General features: G+C 27.6%; 1 protein-coding gene across 1 annotated transcript in view; it reads left to right on the top strand.

Moving 5' to 3' along the window:
* Nucleotides 1-23,441, top strand: part of LOC107436511 (paired amphipathic helix protein Sin3b) — a 42,736-nt gene extending 19,295 nt beyond the window's left edge. The window contains exons 16-25 of the mRNA XM_043050337.2: nt 59-242; nt 4,014-4,131; nt 8,451-8,576; nt 9,156-9,376; nt 9,982-10,138; nt 11,994-12,160; nt 13,985-14,164; nt 16,668-16,846; nt 17,873-19,094; nt 23,087-23,441. Of these exons, the coding sequence (XP_042906271.1) occupies nt 59-242; nt 4,014-4,131; nt 8,451-8,576; nt 9,156-9,376; nt 9,982-10,138; nt 11,994-12,160; nt 13,985-14,164; nt 16,668-16,846; nt 17,873-19,094; nt 23,087-23,320 (2,788 nt within the window). The 3' untranslated portion in view covers nt 23,321-23,441. The remainder of the gene's footprint in view (nt 1-58; nt 243-4,013; nt 4,132-8,450; nt 8,577-9,155; nt 9,377-9,981; nt 10,139-11,993; nt 12,161-13,984; nt 14,165-16,667; nt 16,847-17,872; nt 19,095-23,086) is intronic.
* Nucleotides 23,442-26,011: the final 2,570 nt, after the last annotated feature.

Here is a 26,011-nt window from a genome sequence, read left to right as displayed (position 1 = left end):
GAAAAAAAATAGTGATAATATATGATACATAAAAAATTCTTTTTGCACATATTTTTAGACTCAGAGGGAAAGAAGAAGAATGGAAGGAAAAGCAAAAAGAATTTAATAATCATTGGAGATTGCAGATTGACAATTATTACCTTAAATCACTTGATCATCAAGGAATTAATTTTAAACAGACTGATTGCAAATCATTCCGTTCTAAAGGTATTTTGAAAGAAATGGAAATGGTTTATGCTGAAGTAAGTTTATTTTTAATGTATAGAATAAATTTATTTTGTGTAAGAATTAGTGCATTTTGTTTCATCAATTAAAAATCAATTATTTGAAATCTGTTTACATTAAAATTTCTTCTAAATTGAAAGTTAATATTTTTATGATAAAATACTACATTCTTAAAGCTTTGATTTATAAATTTAATTTTTTAAAAAAGGCATGTGTTTAAAAAATTGCAAAAGTTTTTTACCAAGTGTTTAGATTTGTTGCTGTTAAAATTAATGTTTTCTTTTAGAAGAAATAGAAAAATAATTTGTTATTCTATGTTTTTTCATCAATTTTAATTCAGATATTTTATTTTTGTCTGCATTAAAATTATTTGCTTGCTGTATTTTCAAAGTTAGAATTTTTCATTTTTTATAATTAAATGCTGAATTCTTATAGTATTGTCTTGTAAAAATATTAAAAAAAAAAAAAAAAAAAAGAATATGAGAATAAGAAAAGAAAATGTAAAAAAATTTTAGTATTGTTAAATTTTGCTGTAGGTAAAAATATTGTTCTCTTTTAGAAAAACAAAACTTTTTTTCTTGATTCTATGTTTTAAAATTGAATATTTGATATTTGTTTACATTTAAGTTCTTCAAATTTGAATAGGAATTTAAAGTTGGACTGAAATTACTATTGAGTTGTAAAATAAATAAGTTTTTGCAGATGTTAGATTTGCAGGGTGCGTACAGACTCCTTATACTCCTTGGAAATTAAAAAGTCTCCAAGGAGTACTTGGAGCTACTTAGATTTCCAAATTAGTCCTTAGAAACTCCTTAGATTATTGCTTTGCATAGATGAACTTACTAAGTCCGCTGATGAATTTGCTGTCCAAGCTGGGAAACTAAATGATATGCAGTGGTGCAAGTGCTGCACCAATTGTGGAAACATGCTCCAAATTGAAGTAGTTGGCTTAAATTGCTCCAAAAAGGATGTTTTCCCCTGGGTATCGTGAAGTCACAATTTTGCGGCAACCAAGCTACTGCCATGTGGGTTGCTCTGGATTCAGTGGGAAGGATTCTTGCACTTTCATATGCAGCTCTGCTTTATTTTGCAAGATATTCTCAATTTCAGGCTTCATTTTCCACTCTCTGAAATGGAACCGAAACTTCTCTCGAAATTTCGGGGATCAACTAAACATTGCCAAATTTTAATAACAAGAGAAAATTTTATTTCTCTTGTTAATTTCATAGTTATTGAAGTGCTATCAACTTCGTCAATGGCAAGCTAATGGCCTTCTTGCGCTATTCTATTTATAGATTAGTACCATGATCTTTGAATTAATTTGAGGGACCATTCACTAAGTACATATTTTCATGTTGATCCTCAGAGCAATCAAGAATCACAAAGCTTCATAACCTCAAAATTTCAATCTCCCCTTTATTCATTTAATTTAATAAAGATAAAAATTAATTGAGTTTCTTAAACATAATAATTTTATCTGAGGGACTATCCACTAATTGCATATTGTATTTAAACATTGATTTTACTTAATTGATTTTTTTTAAATAATATTTTTCTGTTTTTTACTTATTGCATTTTATTGTATTATTACTTTCAAAATTTTCGGTGCTCTTAATTTGTTCAAGGAAAAAACTTAATAATATTTAGAGGCAAGCATGAAGAGAGGGGCTTTCAATATTTTAAATGCAGCAAAAAATCTTATGTTTTTCAGATTTGTCATTCAAAAATACTTTAATTCATCTCTTAATGATTTAAAACAATTGATATACAGAAATTTTAATTATCACAGATTTGTGAAATATTATGAGTGTAGGGACAATATAATAATTTACTTCTGACAAGTTTTTTTAGCTTTAATGCTCATTGAATTTGCATTTAAAAATTATTTAATTTTTTTTAATCTTTTCATTAATGAAATACTGTACTAGGTAACCAATTTTAATAAAAAATTTTTAGGGGCCATTCACTAATTTACATTTGTAATAAAAATTTATTGAAGTTTTCTTAATTTGCTTAATTCTTTACATATTTTTATGAATTCAGTATGATCAATATTAATCTTGTTAATGTTTTGTTGAATATGCTATTACCAATAACATTTATTAAAATTTTAAAGGAAAATACACTCGATAACCTTAAATAATAGTTAAATTAATTAGTCTTGAATTACCTTTTGCAGAATTAAATAAAGTAATTATTAATTTGGAAAATAGTATGAGCCACGAATTTATTTAAATTGCTTTTGCCAAAATCTCTTTTTTTTCCTTTTTTTTTTAAAGAAATATTTTGGCTATATTAAATTAATTTTTAGGTCTTTTCCAAACTGAGACACCATTGATTCACTTGCTGTATGATGAAATGGTGTCTCTAGTTAAGGCATTGTTAGGGCGTTTTTTAAAGAGTTCTGCTTTTCTTAGTTTGTCAGGAAAGGACTTAAAATCATTGTATGTAGAAAACACAGATATTTGACAAAATTCAAATTTAATAGATGTTGGACTAGATACCACAAATGTGATGACATCCTTATCTTCAGAAATTTTTTTTTATGTATTTAGGAAAGCTTTTAGCAAAGCTTTTTAAATCTCTTTTGTGCATACCACATGGGAATGCCGATGTTGAAAGAAGTTTTAGTGTGAACAAAAAGCTACTTAACAGTAGGGCAAGTTTAAATTCACATAGTATTAATGGTTTGAGACAAGCTGTGTCACATATCAACAAAATAGGGGGTTTAAATAACTTTAAAGTTGACAAAGATATGATTACAGTGGCTCGTGCAGCATTTAAAAATTATTCTGCTCGATTAGAGATTGAGAAAAAAGAAAGTGAAAAGAATGTGAAAACACTAAAACTGAGGAAAGCAGATTGAAAGCTGCTGAAATTGATTTGCAAAAAAAAAGTTGAAGGCTTCTCAGGATCTCTTAGCCACAGCTGAAAAAAATATTAAAGATGGGTTAAATAATAAAGACATGTTATAGAAAGCGAACAAATCCTCTTATCTGAGGAAAAGTCGAGGATAGCAAAATATTTAACAGCATTGGAAGATACCAAATAGAAACTTAATTTTTTAATGCAGGGACCTTCATAAAAATAAAAAAAATAAGAGATTTTATTAATGAACAAAATTGAAAATTCTTGTTTTAATTTTTTTTATTACATATGTTCCAAATCTTCGTTTTGCTGCTCCAAAATTACTTTTTTGTTACTCCAAAGCCATGTTTAGCCACTTACACCACTGGATATGATTTAGCTGTCAAAATCTAACAGTTTAAGAAAACTTTTAAAAGAATAAAAATTGAATTGCAAGAGTTAGAAGAAGAAAAATAATAGCAAATGATTTTACATGTTACAAGCAAAGTTAATTAATTTGCTGTGATTTTTTTTTGTTGGTATAAAATGCCTTCGATTTTCTTATGTATTCAAATTTAAAAATATAAGATTGGTAGGTTTTTATGTCAATCCTTAACATCTGTACTTTAACAAGATTTATTAAAATATTTGAAATTGGAGAATGTATTTATGTGTCAAAGTGATAACTTAATTTATTTTTCTTGAAGTTTGACAAAGTCAAAATTTATTTCAAAAGGGATAGAAATTAAATTCAAAATATACATTTTTGCAAGTTCCTTATAATAACTGCTTTTTAATTTTTAAAAAAAATTATCTTTTACACAAAGTTTTTAAATTTTTGATAAGTCCTTAAAATTTTGGACTCCTTAGATACTCCTTGGATTTCTTCTTCTGATCTTTGTATGAACCCTGCATTTGTTAGAATTGTTATTTTCTTTTAGAAAAAAGAAAATGATGGTTTTGACTCCAGTGCTCCTCACTTTCTGTTAGAATTCAAAGACTTGACTGTACTTTCTGATGCTCTTAATCTTATGGGCCAATATTTGAAAAAATTACCTGGTATGTTTTTGCTTTTACTCCTTATTACGTTTACTTATGATTCAATTTATAATGAAACATACATTTGTAGGGTTCCCACAGTCCTTAAAAACAGCTTAATTTTTATTTTGGAATATAAGGGCTTTTAAAAGTACTAAATTTCGGTACAAGGTTTCTAAAGGTGCTTATTTTTTCAGCATCACTGTAGTTGACATGAACAATTTTTTAGTCTTACAAAAATATTTAAAGCAAAAAGTAGTTATTTTACAAAAGTAGTTATGTAACCATACCTCCAGAGTAGAGCATTTTAGAGAGACTAGAAAGAATGTGTGTGTGGGGGGGGGGAGCTACAGGCAAGAAAGCTTGTTCTTTCATTAATATATTCTTCCTTTTGCCTAGAATGATACTGTATGAGGAGAGTGAAGCATTCAAAAATAAAAGAATAGAGTGTGGACTAAGGGGATACTGCACATGGAAGAGATCATGTAATTTTTTGTGTGGGGGACAGTTAGTTCTAAGTAGAGGACCATTAACCGGTGAAATCAACATAGTTCAAGAAATTCGGTTCTACTGGTAGCGGATGTGCTTATGGGAACAAAGTAAAACCCTAAGATAAGAAGTATCAGCAAATATGTTTGAACTAGAATCCATAACTAAAATTAAGCAGATTTTTAGATAAAAATTTAAAGCTACTCAATTAAAAGATCCCAAACTTTTTGGTAATAATGTCTATTAGATTAAAATTTAAACTTAGATTTTAATAATATTTTTGTTCAATTAATATTGCAACTTAATGTACTTTTTAAAAAAAAGAATTCTATACAATTTTTGATTCCTTTAAAATTAGTGCATGTTTCTTGCTAGATTGTTTAGTAATATTATGTAAAGTTAATTCTTAAAAACAGGTTTGACTGTAAATAATTTTATGTAAAGCTCATGATAAAAATAAAAATAAAATATTTGCTGTTTAGCAATAATTTTAAAATGGTTAAGTGACATACTGTTTTCAATATTTTTTCACTAACATTTCCTGATAAAATGATATTACCGGATAACTTAATACCACTTTCAGTTTTATACTGTTAATTTGGGATAAAAATAAAACATCAAATCATAATAATAGTAGAGAATAATATTAAGAATGATAGAGGATAAAGAAATATCACAAATAAATATCTGTAAATGATGAAAAAATAAATAATTTATCAGTATTTGTTAATTACCTTACCAATTTTCTGGCCATAGGAATATGGTGATAACTTTGAAAAATCATTTTTGACCCTTTTATTTATATATTCCAGCCAGAACTAATATAAAAAAACCTATCGGTTTAAAAATTATAAATCTTCTCAAGCATAAGTGTATTTTTATTCTATATAAATTTTTATAAAAATATTTATTGCAATGAGTTTTAAAAAACATTAAATTAATTCTAATGGAAAAATAGTGAAATGATTTAAGGTGCTTAGATATTAGCAGGGCCAGTATTTATTTGAAATAGGACTTAATTTAACATGACATAGTTAAGATAACTGCTTTCATGCGTAACTCTAATTGAACTTTTTAGTATTATATATTTTAATATATACCCATGTAACATTCTATTAATGGAAAAGAAAGAATTTTTTTGGCATAACTGAATATTTAGCAAAATTGCCTCCATCTAAATATATGATGCAGTGAAATATAAAAACTTGTTCTTATAATTTTTTCTATGTTTTTTCCAAATTTCTTTATTTACTCTTTTTTTTTTAATAGTATATGGAAAAAAGTGTGAATCTTAATTTCTGCTCTTTAATTTTACAATTTAATTTCAATGAATTCATTAAAAATGGAATACGGATTAGTTTCATAGATGTCATTAACCCTTAACATTCTGAAAATACTTTTTTAAAAAACCCAACCCGGGTGGGCAAAAGTTGCCTGATCTACTTTGGTGAACCCTGTTAATTAGTAGAGTTATATCAGTACTTACACTATAATTAAATTGTTTTTTATAATTTTTTTATAGATTGATTTTTTTTTTAAAGAAAGGTAAATAATTGCCACTGTCACTGATTTACATGTGTATATTCGATGATAAACAATCATACTATTTTTAAGGCCCTTAATTTTTCAAAAAAGTCTTTAATTTTTTCAAAAAAAAAGTCCTTAAAAGTGCTTAGTTTTTGCTTACCCTGCAGTTCTTAGACAAGCAGCACTTGAGAGAATCTACACTATCCCAACGGAGGCTGTTCAAGTATATACGGGTGGAAGCAAGGACGAAAACAATCACACCGGGAGTGGGATCTTCATCAAATCTCAGATGAGCGAAATTAAGATCCAGAAAAGGAATCCCGACCACTGTTCCGTTTTTAGGAGCAAGCTTATTGCCATCAATGATGGACTTGCCCCAATACTGTCTCTTTCAATTCCGAAAGAGATTTGGATCCTTACCGACAGTAGAAGCGCTGTTTAGCACTTGGCTAGCTGGCACAGAGTGAGGGACAATACTAGCACGAACATCCTTTGTAAACTTTTACACCTCTCCAAATATTGTCGAATTCATGTACAATAGATACCCTCACACGTAGATGTATCAGGCAATGAAATGGCAGATAGTCTTGCCAAAGCAGGTGCAGCTGAGGCCACTGCGCTCTAGTGTCTCTTACCTCCTCAGAGCTCTTCTCCATTGCTAAAGCCAAAAATAAATCAGCATGGCTCACTCCACCCAGTCACAATTGGTACCAGGGTACCAGACCAGGTAGCTGTTTGACAGCTGACAAAGACCGTCAGTCTCAAACCGCCATCACACGTCTCCGCTGTGGACACCTGAAATCACTGAGGTACTCTGGAGGAGAAAAGTGCTTTGCCCTCTGTACCGAGTGCTCTTCTGCCCAGGCATCCCCTGAACATCTACTGGACTGCCTCGGTCTTTTAAAACAACACCTTATTGAAAGACCCTTACTTGTTTTAGACTTTTTGAAGGTGAACAATCTCATGGACCTTGTCTAGCTAGGCTTGAAATGGGGATTTGAAAGAAGAAGAGTTTTTGCTTTGTTAAAAGAGTGGGAACCCTGATTTAAAAACATGTTAAAAGACAAATTTTAAATTAAGGTATGGGCTTTTTAACTATAAATTTTAATGCTTTAAGCATTACCATTTAGTTGATATCCGATTACTGATTGCTTTTATAACCTATTAAACTGAAAAATTATTGTGATATTCATTTTTCTGGATTCCTTAGACCCTTGTAAATATTGGTTTAACTATATGTTTTTTAACTACTGAGTTGCAGCCCCAAGTCACGAAATTTTTTCAAATCACATTTTCCCACAAAATTTAACTTATATCCAATATTTCCTATTTCATAACTTTACTAAATTATGAATCAAACTTTCTCTATTTTAACAATATATATATATATATATATATATATATATATATATATATATATATATATATATATATATATATATATATATATATATATATATATATTAAACTACTATTATTCCATGAAAAATTCATGAAATTTTAAAATTTCACATATTTTTATTGCAGCATTAGAGATGAACATTGTAAAATCTGAATTTGTGTTGATAAAATAATAATTTTGTAGTATATTAGTTTAATATGCATAGCGTAGCGTAAAAAGGGACATGAGTAAAAAAAAGCGTATAAAATCCTGTAATGGATATAAATCATATTTGGGCTGAAATTCTTAATTAGCGCTGAAAAATAAATGAAAAAGAATTTTAACTAAAAGTATCTATAAAAATGGGATCAATGCATAGAATAAAAAGATTTTATCTTCTAGGTTTGTGAAAATTTAAAAGTAAAATATTTATAAGAAACTTATAGATGAAGAGAAGAGTGTAAAAAATATAGCATACTAGTTTATTCTTAAGTTACAAGGCGGAATTTGTTACCCAATTTAGTGATGATGTCAGGCGGCTTTTCGTTAATCAAGAACTAATTTTACTACCCTATATTTCAATATAAAAAATAAGACATAAGAAGGGGGGGAAACGTTTTCAGAGCAAACAATGCGAAATAGGCACATAATTTCGGACAATTTTCTGTAAAAAATCTTTTTTTAAATACACCCATTGTGATTTCAAAATTATCACGCTGTGGGGTAAATAAATTCTTCTAATAGGCCGTATCAGCACATAGGCCACACATCGTGACAGTCAGAGATAGGCCATCGCCTATCTACCGGAAGTTACTGTACTTTTAAATACTTAAAAGTACGATGTAATTAGAATTTTAATGCTGCAAATATGGTAAATGCAATTCCTTAAATAAAAATCAACTAATCAAATATTTCGTGATGTCACTCTTATTTATTTCTTCAGGTGTATACCGAAATGATCGAAGTCGGATAGAATATCTTATCAGAAGTTTTATTCCTGATTTCTTTGGAGTTCCTAATACTTCTAAAAAGGAAGAAGATAATGCTACAGACAATGAAAGTGTCGCAGGTAAAATATTGATACCTTCATTTCCTCCATTATCTTCTTTTTCTCTTATGACACTGTCACAAATAATTAAATTTGGAAGACTCTCTTTTACACACAATATCCATATCTTATAACATAAAAGAATGTCTAAGAGAATTTTATTGTATTATTTGGTGATATAAACTTCTGAGTGTTTTTGTTGATATTTTCCAAAATGTAACACTTCAAAACTATTTTGTTGCTGACTGTGTTAAATGTATACTTATTTTCAGTGGCATACAAAGACATGTAGATGCTCATAGTAAAACTCCAGGTAAGACACGCGTGAAAAGAGGTGTGTAACAGTGTAATTAATGGTGGGGTGAAAAGGAATCTATTCAATTAATCTGAAAAATAAAGGAAAAATGCATATTTATCTATAGTTTAAATTTGTTGTCATGTGAACACATAAAAAAATTATTTTTCATGGATCTAAAAAAATATTTAAATTTAAATAGCCTGAACTCAGTTGTTTAGCTTATAGGTTTAATTTTTTTATTTTTTCTTTATTTAACCTACAGAAACATAGTTTCTACATAACATAATTGTGTTTCGTTGTAGAATGTGATGATAAAATGGAAGTTGATCAACCCAATGAAGAAAGAAGTGGAAATACTTCTTCTTCTGAAAATGGAACAGGCATTAAAGAAGTGTTGAGTGATCAAGAAGGATCAAATTCTGTTGATGAAAATGAATTGTCTGATGCATCAGAAAAAAGTAGTAGCTCGATTGAAGAGATTGATGTATTTGACAAAAGAGAATCTCTACTACCAATTGTTAAGGTATTAATATATTTGTAAAGGTATTGAAAATGTTACACTTTAAATGCCAGGCTTTATTCTTGTTATGCTTAAAATTTGATAAACTAATTAAATTTTGAAATGAAACATTCTCTTCACTACATAAATGTTAGATTACCACATTAGTTTATCATTCTTATTAAAAATATAAATTTGCTTTTGCATGATTAAATGTATATACATGATATTTATAGAATCGTATCAGATGCTTTGACCTTTTTTAGTAGAAAAAAACTAAATAAAACTAATATTTTTTTATTGCTTGCAGAAGAAATAGTTTTTATCTAGTTTCATATTAGTTTAATACAAAAATTTTAATATCAATTAGACAAACTTGGGTTTGCATTAAAATTTATATCAAAATTTTGCTGTTCTCTATAATTTTCTTAAATTGCAGTTTTATAGCAAAACTTTTTATGATTATAATCACAATATCTTTTTTTTTGTAATCTGACTCTTTTGACTAGACTGACTACAAATTGGGTCAAATTAAATTTAATTTTTTAAAATTGCACCTTCAGATGTGTGACACTTTTTTATGGTTAATACAAATATCAATCTAAATTATAATTTTGTTCTCATTTTAGAATGCTCCATATAGTTTGTTTTTTGTCAGCAAAACATGGTTTGTCTTTTTTCGACAATTTCATATTTTGTGTGAAAGATTATCTCGACTTCTATATGAAAGTTTGAAAAAGGATGATGAACTTAGACAAGGAGATAATGATGAAAAACTAAAGCATGGTATGATAATAAGTTCCAATTTTTCTTTCCAATTTATTTCCTAAAATTTAAATGTTTTTGCTTTTTTTTATTTATTGACAAAACAAAACAATAGTAATATTTTTAAAATTTAAAAACATAAACTAAATTTAAATAACATAATTTTACTTTTAAAATTAGGCATTTCTTTAAAACTAAATTCGATTTAACTTTCGGTTAACTTGTGCAGAAATGCTTACAGCTACAATTTTTCACAAAAACTGCAATTATTTGGTATATATTAGGTATTTAATATTAGGTAAATGTTATGTTATATTAGGTATTATACAATGTGTTTATAATTAAACTAGACTTACTCAAACACATCCGTAGATAGGCACTAAATTTGGTTAAAAATATATCAAGAAAGTTCATCCTAACAAAACATTTTATTTCAAAGAATCACCAATCAGAGTATTATAATGTGATTGGCTGAAACCAAAGGAAAGTTTTACTGTGACAAAGCTTAAAATATTAAAGTGATCTTCTGTACTAACTAAAATTAGCTAAACTATTTGTATTAATTTACAGCTTAATTATATATTATTTTATCTTAAAGTTTGTAAAGATGATTTCAAACTGTGCTGTGAGAATATTTTGCAAAAAATATTCACACCAATTTCTTAGAATTGCAGCGTAATTATAATTTATTGAAAGATACAAACTAAGTTTGTATCTATAAATGCTAATTCATTATTCATTTTCACAGTGTTGCTGCATGGTACAAAGTAAATCCATGATTATTTGAATTTCTTAAATTAAAAATTACCATGTTTAAAAAAATTCCCTAACGTAAACTTTTCACAAATTTCTAGAAAAAATGTTTAAAGAGGAGAAACTTTTATATTAATGTACTTTTTTTTATAAAAGCCATAGAAGGAAAACACTTGCAAAGATAAGAAATAAATTCTCTTGCTATTTATGATTTTGTTACACCCCTTACTTTGACATAATTTAAAAACGTGGTTTTTAACATTTTTATGTTACTAAAATGTGTGTATAGAAATAGTCAGCATGTTTCTTTCGAATGTGTAAAGCACAATACAATAGAGTACTGATTACGTGGACCAATTGGGATCAAAGCCGATCTGAATAATGAAAAATTCGAATAATTGGACATCTGTAAGGAACAGTTATGCGAATGTTTGTCAGTAACTTCCCTTCACACTTTTTCCAAACTTATGATTGACGATTCTAGTAGTGCTTGTTATGGCATATTACAGATGGTGTGTTTAAACGTTTTAATTTTAAAAAAAAATTTATTAGAAAACTGTTTCCTGATTTGCCACCCTTTATTGAAACTGGACGTAAAGGACGTGAGGCTCTATTTAAAGTGACCAAGGAACAAAAGAAGCCATTTTTTTACCTCTTTCAGAAAATGAGCATTCTAATTTATTTATTTATTGTTTTATTTATTTATTTATTATTATTATTTTTTGAAAAATGTAGGAAAAACATGTGGTTCTTAAACGATTCAGATAATTGGACAATCCAGTAAATTGCCGTTCAGATATTCTAGGCTCTTATTGTATATTGTGCTGAAATAAATCATTTTCTTAGTTTAAATGACTATTTAATGAGAATGATAAGAAAGGAAAATTTCAGAGTGTAAACAGAGAAAATTTCAGAGTATTCAGTACAGAGGAAAGTTAAAATTTATGTTTGATTACAGTATATAAGCATTTTGTGATTCAAAGAACTGCTAAAATACTTGTTTATTGAATGAAAAGAAAATTGTTTATTTTTTGGGTTTAATCAATGATGTGAAATATTCTAAAAATACTATGTTTGTTTAGTAGTAATAAATTTTTGTATTTATATCTTTTACCCCATCAAGAGTCTAAAATGAAGCCAGCTTACTCAGAATTGATTAGGATGTTAAGTCAATTATTAAGTGGTTCTATTGATTATGCTGAATTTGAAGAGGAGGCTCGATCACTTTTTGGAATTCATTGTTTTGTGAGCTTCACCATGGATAAGCTCATTAATTGCATTGTCAGACAAGTAACTATGATAAAATTATAATTTTATTTTAATTCCATTATGAATAGTGATGTGACATATGAGCTATAATTTCTTTTTAAAGAAGGAAATGTGTAGTTTTGTACTTCATTGTTCCTTCTAAATATTAATGAAACAATTGTTATATGTTTAAATGCGGACGTCTTAAAATAATGACTCTGTATTAAAGAATGTGGTTTTATTATTGATTTAGTTTGAATTATTTTTGATATATATATAAAATATACTTTAAATTGAAACCGTATGTATTTAAATATAACTAGCAACAAAATTTGTTATAAATTTGAACATTTAATTTAATAGGATCAAGCTATCTAAATAATTTGAAAAGTAAAGGAATCGTTCAGACTTCTGGAAAACCCACAAAGGATCGAAGAAATTTTAAATTTTCTGAAGAAAGAGATATAGGATTTTTTAGTGCAATTTGAAAAATGTATCCGGAAAAAAAATTGAAATTCATTACTCTTTCTTTCTTGCACAATTATTTTTATTTACTCTTCTACCTTCTAATAAAAGAAATGTTTCCAAATTAGGTGTGTAGTAAAGGAAAAAGTTATTTTGTCAAAATTGTTCCTTTACTGTGTATAGTGCACAAAAAAATAAACCACCCTGAATAACTCTCGATCTAATGATCGAATCTGCACGTTCTAGGACTCATTCTTAATGGTTTGAGTTAGGAGAGGTGACTGCAAATATGCTAATTAATCAGTGCAAACGATATTTTAAGTTAAGAAATCAGCCATAAAAAAGTGCTCTCTTTGTATAAACATACCTTTTAATTGGCAGTTTCTGATTTTTGATCCCTAAAATATAGAGGTAGACACAGTCTTGGAAATATAGTCCTAATAGTTTGCTCAAGAGAGCATTCCCAAAGCTTATACCACTTAATGTTTTAATTTTACTTTTTGTGTATTTCGCCATATTTCGAGAACTTTTAACGCAAATAGAAAAAATTTTTGCACTTTATTATAAAGGCCATCCAAGAATAATTTTATGCAAAAAATAACTTTTAGTAAATATTGATTATTTTTTCTTATTTTATCTATTAATAGTCAAACAATACTATTTTTTACATGATTTTATAGAATGTAAAAGTCAAAATAAAAAATTTTAGCAAAATCTATTAAATATTTCCTGATAAATCGAATTTTAAGCATATGACTTTTTTAACATTCATATATTTAAAAAGGTATTTTATATTTAAAACGATATGTTAAGCAACTCCCTTGAATAAATAGGATTGAGTGCTAGAAGGTGAAGAACCGATCATTAAATCAAAAATTATTCGGGTACATTGTGTATGCATTCAGAAAAAAGGATTATTTCTGAATTTTATGTTAGCAAATGCATGTAAAAAATGCAAGCATATTAAATAAAAGAGTAGAATAATAAAACTAGAATACTAAATACTGCATATAGAGAAAAAAAACATTTAAATTCATGTAAAAATGAAATAAAATGCTTAGTTTCGCCTTAGCTCATTGTATAATTTTCTTAATTTAAACTTTGTTAATTGATTTTACTCTGCTTAATATTTTACTGACTAGTACTTACAAATGAGCAATAACAGCATATTTTTGGGAATTGTTTTTCTACCTATGAACTCTAAATGTAATTTTTTTACTCTTCATTTCTTGTTTCTTTAGTTCTAAGTACTAATAGCATTTTTCAATATCTTTGCATTAATGCTGTTGTATGTCTTCTCATTATTTTTGAACCTTACTTTAAAAGTTCTGTAAAAAAAATTAATGTTTAGCTTCAATTGATCAGAAAAGTTTTCCTGTAATGTTATTTATGCAATTTCAGCTGCAGCTTGTGGTAAGTGACGAACTTTGTAAAGTGTGTACATCATTGTTCTTTACGCACATGAAAAACATATCTGAATCTCCTTACATATCACTGCTTGAACAATCTCACATGGGATCTGATTACTTAAAGAAAGTGGAAGCTGAATTATGTGACGAAAATTGTTTTCAAGTTGTATGGGTATGTGTTAGTACTTTTGATATTGATGTTTGACAAATGATATTTAAAAGTATTCTTAAAAATATTTAAAATGCATTGTTTTACTGCAGTTTTTATTATCTAGTTATTTTTGTTACATTCTATAACGGTTCATCTTGCTCCTCTTCTTATTAATTTATTAAAGAAGCTAATATCACCTTAGCTTTTTTTATGTCTCTTTAAAATTGACTTAGGGATTTCATTAAAATAATGCCATATGGCTGTCGAATTCAAATCAGTAGCTGTAAATAAGTGAAGAAAAACAGAAGAAAGAAAGAAAATACAGAAGCACAATAGATTTCTTTTTAATTTAAACTCAGTAGGGTAGAGGAAAGAGTTCCAATTAACGTCATTCAAATTTTCCAAAAATCGAAAATAAGAACTGATTAAAAAAATAATAAAATTACCTTAAAATCTTCTTAAATTTTAATGATGACCTACAAATTGTATATTTATAATAAATTTTATTAAATAGTGGAAAGATTGGAAATTTAACACATAATTTACTTGCGCATTAATCTTAATGGATTCACTTAAAATATTCCATAATAACGATTTCAGTTGATTCAATTTTACATTATTAACAAAATGTTCAATATCATCAATAGCACTAAATAAGTTATTTTTAAAGTTTGTTTGAGTTTCCACAAACTTTTTTAGATTATTAATCATTTTTATGGCTTCAGAAAGGACACCTATTGGATCATCTATGTTCTAACCTGGAATTTCATCATAATCAATTACGGAAGAAACTTCTTGCTATATTTTAAATAAATGTTGATCTAATTCCTTGGAAACCGAGAGATCTTTGGTTCAAAGATATCTTTAAAAATAAAATTTACTTAGCAGAAACAATTATCAATTATGCTGCAAATCACTTCTTTCCATGCTTTGCTAACCATTCTACTGGCATTTAGCAGATTAATACTAGTTTTTCTTCTTCTTTTGATTAAATAAGATTGTTGACAGTTGCATAGGGAAAAGAACTTAAGAAATTGGTTAAATGTTTTGATTTTTGCTTAGTTCAATTTCGAATTAACCAAATGGTTAAAATATATATATATATCATATTCTAAATATGTAGGAAATTTTAACATTAGTCCTAACCTCTTCCGTTACCAAATTTTTTCAAAAAAAGATGCAGAATATCAACATTTTTTTTTATTAATAAATGCAAGGAACTGAAACAAAACATAATACACAAGTTCTAAGTTGAAATTTAAAATTTTTTATGCGTAAAAAATATTTAATTTATCATCAGTTTATTATCCCAAACTATCACAGGCAAATGAAAAAAAGTTAAATATTAGTCTTTGTATATGTTCACATCTTCATAATCTAAACTATTATCTGCCTTACTTTCGCTCACAAGCGCCATTTTTTTACTTTTTTTTCTATGTAAATTCATCAAACATTATATATACAATTGTCCAAAACACTTCTTCAGTCCCACAAATAACAAAACTCCCAAACAAATGTTGGCAAACTTCCAGTCAAAGCAGATTATTATTATTTTTTGTTTTCCTTCTGGCCAAAAAAAAAATGTGATAAAACTAAAAGTATTGATGAATTCTGCTATGCCCGAGTTTACTCAGGATAATAAATATTTGCAAGATATACATACCCGGTTTAACTCGGTATAATAAATATTTGAGAGATATACATACCCGAGTTAACTCATGATAATGAATATTTGAGAGATATACATACCCGAGTTAACTCATGATAATGAATATTTGAGAGATATACATACCCGAGTTAACTCATGATAATGAATATTTGAGAGATATACATACCCGAGTTAACTCATGATAATGAATATTTGAGAGATATACATACCCGAGTTAACTCGGGATAATCAGGGAAGCGGTTAGAAACAAAGTTCAAGGGAATTAACACTACTTTGAATTACCCAATATTTTGAATTTTCTATGTTAGAATCAAAAAGAATCAACTGTAATGAAACTGAAAAAATTTATGTGCTAATTTCTTTAGTAAAATATCTTTACAAGACAGCCATTCCCTTTTAGAAAAAATATTTGTTCTTAAAATTACTTTGTAAAACCTCGTATTCTCAGGAAATTAATTATTCTTTATTCCATTTCAATGTTTATTTCACAGCAAATTAGAGGATAATTTTTCAAACCAAACTTTAAATCTCTTTGCTTTATTTTAAATAGTAAAAATTTGGCATTAATTATTCTTTATTCCATTTCAATATTTATTTCACAGCAAATTAGAGGATAATTTTTCAAACCAAACTTTAAATCTCTTTGCTTTATTTTAAGTAGTAAAAATTTGTCATTGATTAAAATGATACCATTTGTTGAAGCTTTAAGGATTTTTCAATAAATTTAACTATGATTTTTCAATGTAATAAGTTTTCATAAACAAAATTTTATGTTTCGAAATACAATGAATATGTTATGTTTAATTTACTTTTAAAATCAATTATTTAATTTAGCCTTGATATATTTGTTTTTAGCATAAGAAACACCTGACCCTCACCATTCAATTGATTGAAAAGGATGAATGTGATGAAAGCATTCCTGATCCTTGCGAGACAGAAAGATGGTCTCAATACCTTGAATCTTATGTTTCAGTTGACACTGTTTCAGAAGAAATATTAGCTGAGACTGCAGGGTTACCAGTATTTCTACCTAGGTAAAATCTTTTTTTTATATATATTTCGTTTATTTATTTTAACATAAAATTTCTCAAACTGTGTTTTGCTCTGAAGGGATAGGTACTTATTCAAGACTTTTTTAGGCTCTTATATAATATCAAATTATGCATAAAATATTGAAAAATAAATCTCATAAAATTTTTAAATTAATATTGAATTTTATTCTGGCATTTCAGAACATATTTAAATGCTTTATGCTTACTGTGAATTTTTTGTTTTGTTCATCAAATTATATATACTTTTATTAATTATCATTTTTATTATTATCTATTTCATTCTAAAATTTTTACTCGCGATTTGATATATATATGGTTTATTTGATATATATATGGTTATGGTTTATATATGGTTTATAAAATATTGTTGCTTGTTTTCTTGAAATAAATGTGTCTTAGCTTAAATATCAATAATGAAAAATATGTAATTATTCTGATCAAAAACCATAAAATTACAACAAAAAAAAGTTTTTTTTTTTAAATTTTTTATGAAAGAATGAGTTTGATTTTTAATGAAAAAAAAATTTTTTTTCATGCTCAACATTTTATTTTGTAACTCTTTTGGGTGAAATCCACAAAACAACTTCACCCTTAAAATACAACTTGCTTCCTTTTGCTCAAAATTTTTGTTTTCATAATAACTTAAACTTTTTTGAGCTTAACTTTTTTTAATTAGAAAAAAGTAATCAATGCATGTGAAGAAAACTAATTAATGCTCAATGATACACTATTTCTTGCTCATTATTAAAACTTCAGTTTCGTAACAAATGAAAAATAAACTTTGAACTCGTTTTATACAAACTGTTACACAGTATATGTTTTTTTTTTATGAAATTTTTAAAATTTTGCTAAGCAGGTTATTACTTTATATTCCTGAACTAAATATCTACCTAATTTGTGGTATAACAAAAAAAAAATATTATAAGTTTTATAAATTGTATTTTGCGGAAAAGATTTATTTGGCATATTTTACTTTGAAATTTATCTGAGAAAATCTCCTTTTTGCAGAAATCTTAAACGTCAGCAAGAATATTGGAAGAGGAAAGTGGACATTGTTGAAAGACTGTGGAAAACTCGGCACTCGTCTTCTTTCTTAAAGAAAAATCTTCCTTATTCCTTAAAGAGAAAAGCTGCCATCCTTGCAAAATCTTTACAGAATAAAATGAGGCGACTCTCTGACAAGCCTTTAGACGATGTCCAGGAATCTGAACCAATGGAAACAACAAATGAAATCATTGATGAACCTACATCAGAACTTGAAACAGATAAATCTAATGAGGGAAAGAAAGGAATCAATGAAGATAAAGATGAAGAAACCGACGTTGCTAAAAATAATGCAACGAATGAAGACAAAAATGAAAAAAGCAATCAAGACCAAAATGAAGTTAGAAATGAAGAAGCAAATGAAATTATTAATAAAGAAGTAAATGAAATTATAAATGAAGAAGCTAATGAAAATAAAAATGAAGAAGCTAATGAAGAGGAAAATAATTCCAAAGATCAAGTATTATTAGTTGATTTGAATAATGAACAAAAGCTTAAAGAAGAAGTTGTAAGTGAAAATAGCACTGTTGCCAATGATTATTTAGAATCTAAGAATAATCCCGAAGAAGAATGTGCACTTCCTGAAAATATTGAAATAAAACAAGAGCCAATAACTCCCCCACCTGATGTTGTTGAAGATGATGTAAACGCTCAGATTCACCTAGAAAGCGAACGAGCATCTCATATTCTAGAAGCTGCTCTAGAAACAATCAACGTTGAAGAAGTTGCTGAAGAAATCGTTGCTGAAGATTCTGACAAATCAGCGATGCAAAAAGATGAAGAAATGGATACCAGTAGTGAAATTAAAACAGATTCTGAAGTTAGGATCGAAGAACAACCTTCAAGGTCGAAAGAGCGGCGAGTGTCTGGGGGGACACCTAGGTCAAGAAGAAGACTTGCTAGCAGTTATATTAGAAGGAGAACAAAGAAAGCAAGAACTGCTCAATTGATGAGAGAGAAAAAGAAGCGACAAATGTTAGAGTCAGAGTTTGATGAAGTGCTCTTTGAGTATGCACATTTTTCTACCCTATCTGCTGAAGATAAATATAGATATTTGGCTCTGAAATCTGTAATAGTTGTTGATGAGACTGAGGTTTCTTTTGTAAAGGGGAGCTATAAAATGCAATTTCTTCACAATAAAGATTCGTTTCTCTATCGCAAGAATTCTTTGACCAAATCAAAGGAGGTAAGCTTAGCACTTTAGTCTTTTTCATTATATCAAGATCTGTTAATTTCTTGAGTTGAAATCAATTATCTTGTTTTAATTTTTAATTGTTTAATGCAACTATTCCCCACGTTAGCCACTTCTCTAGATTTCTACACTGTTTTCATTAAATAAAGCTCTTGCTACGACCATATTAATTAGCATATTAGCCTATTGGCACAGAATTTTTATTAGACATACTTTTCCTACTTTTTTTTCATTATTTTGTATTAATTTAGGTCAAAATAAGTAAAAAAAATTATTATATATAGCATTTTAATAATTTATGGTTATGAAATACAGCAGGTGTCTCTCTCTGCGTTAGAGGTAAAATTTTCCAAACTCGCCTCACTTCCAAGAAATAATTTTTTTAGAAATTTAATTAGAAATAATTTGCTGTTATTCAGTTTTAAGAGAAACAGTTATTCATCATTGAAATGTCTTTAAATTATAAAATCAATTATTGTTGAATATTTGAATATGAAAGGGGGAAATTTCAAACTGCTTTTTTTGGAAATTTTATTTTAGTACAATTATAATTCAGGTAATCAAACGGATTTTTTTTATTAACTATTAAACTGTTCTATATAATTAAAAAATGCCACAAAATATTTTTACTTGTAATTAGAGCATCAGAATAAAAATATATAAAATGGACACTGATGTCCCACCTGCTTCAAAGGGTTAGAATAAACAGCTACTATGTATTTGCAAGAAAGCTAATAACTGTTAGAGAGCATTATGCTTTTATAGCAACTAATTACTTAAGATATTAATTCAATTTCACAATTTTCATTTTAAAACAGAAAATAAATTTCTACTTTGGTGTGAATGCAGTATTAATATCAACGAGAATTTAATCTAAGCAGACACAATAAATGTTTAAAGCTCAACTTGGAATGACGAGCAAAATGGCTAGTTTCAAAATCTAAATGTCTATGTAATTCATAAATCTTAGTACCTAGTTTCTGATTCTTATTTGCATTATTCATATTTTTTGTAAAAAATCTAATAGTCATGATTTTGTAATGGCATCCCTTTGATTATTTATTTTTAGTTTTATTATAAAATTGCTATTCCAGACATAGGAAAATTTCTCAGGTTTAAAAATTATTTCTGATGATTTAATTAAGTTGTTGCTCAAAGATGTATTATTATGTCAATATGAATAATGTATTTGCAATAGAATGAGTTGACGCCTGGTGGCTGAGTGGTAGCGCTTTGCGCTGTTGTGCCACAGGTCCCTGGTTCGATCCTCGGGCCGGGCAAGGTTCACTCAACCTTTCATCCCTTCAGTGGTTCGATAAATGAGTACCAAGCATGCTTGGGAACTAAACACTGGGGGTTCCGCGCTCGGCTGACCACCTGACCGGAACATCTGCTTCTGCACCCCAGAGCCCAAGGTCAAGAAAACTGAGATGGGCACAGTAGGCCTTGGCCCTCTATGGGCTGTCGCGCCGCTGAGTTTAATAGAATGAGTTTATTAACTGCCATTGTTCCTTTTTGAATAGCTGTTTTTTAAAAGTATGAATTTAGTTTTTACCATTTCAAGTTAATTTCTTAAATGGGAGAACAAATTTTTACATTGCTGAAAATAAGTAAGAAGTAACATTGTCTCATTTTGAACTTTTGAAATATCTACAAATCTTGATACAGTTTCTCATTAAAATTTCCATTACTTGTAATCCTATTCTGAGTCTTTTTACATAGCTCTATATCCTTTCCCAGATTTTTTTTATTTTTTATTTTTACTTATTTACCTACAGCAAAAATGTTATCAGATGCAGACAAATGGTAACTTGCTTTCAGGAAATTAAAATAACTTCTGTAAAAATTATTTTCACTTAAAGTAAAAGAAAACCAGAGATCACTTGCTTATCAAGCTTTTCTGATGTCTGGGCTCATTTGTATACTTTTATTTATAAAACATTTACGAATCGAAATTTATGGGTTTCATAAATGTTTTAAAATAAACAATCTAATATTCTTCATGATAATTGTCATTTTAGTAACAGTAATTAGCTGACTTAAAATGAAAGAGGTATGATAAAGAGTAGCATATCAATGACGGTAATACTTTTTTAAATTTGTAATAGATTGAACATCAGTCATAAATTTTATGTCAACACAATGAAATTTGTTTTAGACATTGACAAATATCATGATTGATGATGATTAGATTGCATTTTAATATCTGAAACCATACCTTAAATTATACTAAATTACTTTATTTTATTTCCTTTTTTTTAACCAAAACAATAATATACATTGCGGAACAATTTATGTCTGAGCTTCATTACATTTTGTTAATATTTTTTTTAAAATTCTGTAGGCATTTATGTATAAGTTGGTATTAATTAATTAATGTTCCATTATTTAAGTTCACGTTATTCAATGTCCCTTTATTTATTTGCTAAATAAAGGTATGTGTCGTTTTAAAATAATAGTAATAATTTAGATAATGAGATTTGCTTGTTTATTTTTTAGTGATGCCCACAGATTATTTGTAAATATCAAATATCTTTGTTATTGAACATAAGATATAACTCTGTTCCTGGTCTAAGTTGTCCGGTAAACTATGACTTTAAATTAAGGAGATGTAAGAAATTTGCCAGTTAACAAAGATTTGCTTTTTTGCTTCTTGCCCTACCTCCTACATTCCTTTTTCCTAGTGAATTTGATTTTCGTTCCTCCAAATAAGGGATGTAACTGTAATTTGTAAAATATGGTTCAAATAGTTTACTCAAGGAACAGTTTAAAGTTTATACCCCTTTATTTTAATTTTGTTTTTGCATTTTTCATTAGATTTCTGAAATTATTTCAGAAAATCAAAATTTTTTTTGCAAAATTTAAAGAATTTTAGAACAATTTAAAATTCACTTTTTAAAAAATACTTCCATCTGAAAAAACTTTTTAGTAATTATTTATTTAGAAATTGGTTGAAGACATTTTAAATTGTAGTGTATTCAAATTTTTACACAGTTTTTAACTATATAATTTTAAATTACGAAATTTTTTTTTTTTCGAAGATATTAATTTGTCCAGGCAATTCTTTTCAGCATTGAATAGTTTGTAATTAAAGATTTGTTTTAAGGTATGCAAACTGTGAATTTTTCCCCTTGGAAAAATAAACTTTTAAAATATGTATTTAAAAGTTTATATATCCATATTATATCCATTATTAAGTCCATATTTTATTCAACTTAATTAACTTATCTTGCAAGTTTATCTATATATATATTTCTCTTACACGGCGACAAAAAAACAACTCCCCGAATGGCAATGCTAGAAAATCGACCAATGATTCCCGCTAAAAATGTCACATGCCAAATCTAGCTGAGGTGGCTCAACATAAAGCGCTTTTAAAAACGGAAACTGAAATAACAATTCAGCTGCGGCAATCTCATACTATTAAGCTAGGCAGAAGTGAGTAGTCTTTGTTGATAGATCTCTATTTTAGTATTGTCGAAAGCGCTTTTTTTCACGAATTTATATATTACGAATTTATTTGACGATTTTTTATTTATATCACAAATTTATTTGTTTTATTATTGTTATTAGTTATTCATTGAGAAATGAGTCTCAGTCAATGAGTCTTTATTTGAATTCAAATTTATTTTATTGACTTAGTTTTTACTAAAAAGATGTAATTTAAAAAAAAAAAAAAGTTTTTATATGGATTTGAATTATTGTTTTAAATTCTTGGAATTTTGTGCATTTGCAATGTACCTAAGTTAGTAGCGAACGAAGCAAGCTTGGTTTTCTAAGCAAACCATATAAGATTGCGTAGCAATTTTCGGGGGTTGGCGAGCGTTAGCGAGCAGGGGGTGCAACCCACTAGTTTAAACCTAATATGCATGTAATGGTGTGTAATTTCAATCTGTACTTTCTCAGCAAATCAATAATATTTCCAACGAAAAAACTTCCACAAAATATCTTTTTATTTCTAACTAAATTATACTTTCTTTTTCTAGATTCATCAACAAATTTCAGAAATAAAAACTTCAAATTTCAATGCTTGGCATAGGATTTGGGTGGATCGATATCTTACACCGGACATGGTTAAATCTTGTAATTCATGGTTTCTCAAAAGCGATCAAGATAAATACAAAGTTGTTTGCCTGACCATAAGTGACTGTAACAAAACTCCCTATATTCCTTATAATAAATATAAACTGAAGTATTACAAGGTTATCACAATTGACTGAGTAAAATTGTATTAATCAGTGGTTTCCAAAATTATAATTTGTACCAAATTTTTCCCCTACAATTACCAGTGACACAATCATAATATCATTTAGTAGATTGGAATAAATGAAATTCACAATATTCTGTCTTTTTTTTTAATACATAATAACAGGATAATGATATTTAATAATAAACCTTGTGGCTGAATTGTGGTTACATAGTTGCAGAACCTTCTAGAGTTATCTTAGAAAAATTTTCAATTTGAATTTTTTTTTTAAAGTTTAATGTTTACAGAAACAAAAGTTGAAACTTCATATAGAACAGGGGTTTCCAACTGGCGGGTATAAAATATATTAGTTCAAATAAAATATATCAGTTGTCATTTTTCTGCGGACAATTTTCGTAAAAATTCTATATGGGTTTAAAATACTTTTCTCGTTAATAAAAACCTAATTTCTTCGTTTCTGTAAAATTTAGCATACCAGCGGTGCAAAAAAATTTATTTTTCAGGTTTTCCATCCAAGAAAATAAAAATTTTCCATTCAAATACAAAAATAATCGTGTATGTTGCTTTTTTTTATTTCATTTTTTTTTGTTTTGTGAATATAATTTAGCACGTGCGTATCAAAAATTTTCTCGAAGAAATTCTCCAATTTAACTTCTTGAAACCACTCATTTTGGGCGAAAATATTTACACACACGTTTTTAAATTTAAAATGTAAATATCGATTCTCTGGTGGTTGCAGCAGACAAAGCTCAATTTTCTCATTGAATATTTTGTGTGCTGCTATGTAAGTTTTAATGCCTTAACAATTAGATATCTGTTGCACATTAATTGTTTAATACATAGGTGCACATTAAAGTTATTGTAGTCCGAATTTTTATTATTTATTTATGTCTTTAAAATTATTATTAATAGCAATTGAATATTTTTAAAAATCTACTTCTTATTTTAATTTGTAATTCAATACTTTTGTTTGTACAACTTGGTAAAACTCTCACAGTAATATTTATTGTTTCTTCAAACATAAGTCCTACAAAAACTTTTGATAAAGTTGCGGCCCCCCATTTGATTTGTGTTTTTAATTCTGGCCCCCGGCCTCATGTAAGTTGGAAACCCCTGATATAGAACATAGCACATATAGATACATTCTATTATAAGCGCTCCTTTTTTATAAGTTACAGATATATTTCTTATTATTATTAGTGCTATGGAGATTTGTCACAGAAAGCCAGAAAAAATTCTACCATAGGGATATTAAGCAAAATGTAAAAATAAAAGTATTTCAGATTCTATTTTCCTTATACAATGGTAGAAATTTTTAAAAAAAATTCGCTGGCCCAAAGGATTGGTAACTGAAAAGTATTACTGGTTTATACACATATTTACACTTTTGTGTTTGCATTTTTCCATTAGATTTTATTGAAAGGAAAAATAATAAATTAAATGCAAATGAAAATTATGATGCAGGTAAATGTGTACTGTCACAATTATCACTAAATATTCAATTTTGTGGCAAAATCGCAAAGTTTCATACAAATCAAAAGTACCAAAACAGCATACCATCCATATATATTGACTGATTATTATCACTCATATTTTTTTTATGATGGTCCAAATCAAATTTAGCGGTCTCGGACCTACAGACAGGGTATCTGCTACCTACACACCTGGAAAGTCATGAATTTTGGTATTGAACAAAATTTGTTATGATTTTAACTATTTAAAAAAAAAATCAAGGAAAGTCATGGATTTAGGTCGTCAAAATATCAAATTTTTAAAATGGTATTTACCCCCCCCCCCCATTTCATGTCTTCCAAGAAGCTGAATTTATATCAAAATCCCCACTCACAGTCATATTTTATTAAAATATGAATTGTTTTTTAAAAAATGAAAGAAAAAAACACCATTTCTAGAGCGAATTATCTTGTAAACCTCTGTGATTTCACAATTTTTATTACTATTTATTTTTCTTAATTTAACAATTTAAAATTCTAGCTGAAGCAAGCCAGTCATTGGTGAATTTTTTTTTATTCCGGAATGAGAACAGAAAAATCAGGAGTATTTTTTTCCTCTCGGATCAACAAGAAAAGCATCTTTAAAATATAATTTGGCAGAAAAAAAAGAAAAAAAAATTATTTGCTTTTGTATTTTTTTTCCAGCTTTATTATTGCTTCAATTTTACTCTGTTTTTTTAAATTTAAAATCTATAAATATGAAGATGCAGAGTATAACAGTTTTGATTATACCTATCATTTCAATTAATGTTATTATAATGCTTTTCTAAATTTATTGTTGTGTTTTTGTCAGAGAAAATAGTATGTTAAGTCATGAAAAATTCTTGGAATTAGTCATAAAAAGTTATGGATTTGAAAATCTAAAGTGTAGCAGATACTCTGTACAGATCTTGGAATTAGTCATAAAATGTTATGGATTTGAAAATATAAAATGTAACAGATAGCCTGTACAGATCTTGGAATTAGTCATTAAAAGTTATGGATTTGAAAATCTAAAATGTAGCAGATACCCTGTACAGATCTTGGAATTAGTCATAAAAAGTTATGGATTTGAAAAGCTAAAATGTAGCAGATACCCTGTACAGATCTTGTTAATTTTAAACCTTGATATATGTTTTAATATGGTAGCTTTAATTATTTTTATTTATTTATTTATTTTTTGGAAGGGGGCATTTTTATTTGAACATAAAATT

The sequence above is a fragment of the Parasteatoda tepidariorum genome, chromosome 9 (assembly GCF_982258835.1).
Source record: "Parasteatoda tepidariorum strain Cologne lab strain chromosome 9, Ptep-v5.0, whole genome shotgun sequence".
NCBI lineage: Eukaryota > Metazoa > Arthropoda > Arachnida > Araneae > Theridiidae > Parasteatoda > Parasteatoda tepidariorum.
The sequence above is the reverse complement of the archived record's forward strand: the minus strand, read 5'-3'. Positions and strand labels throughout refer to the sequence as shown.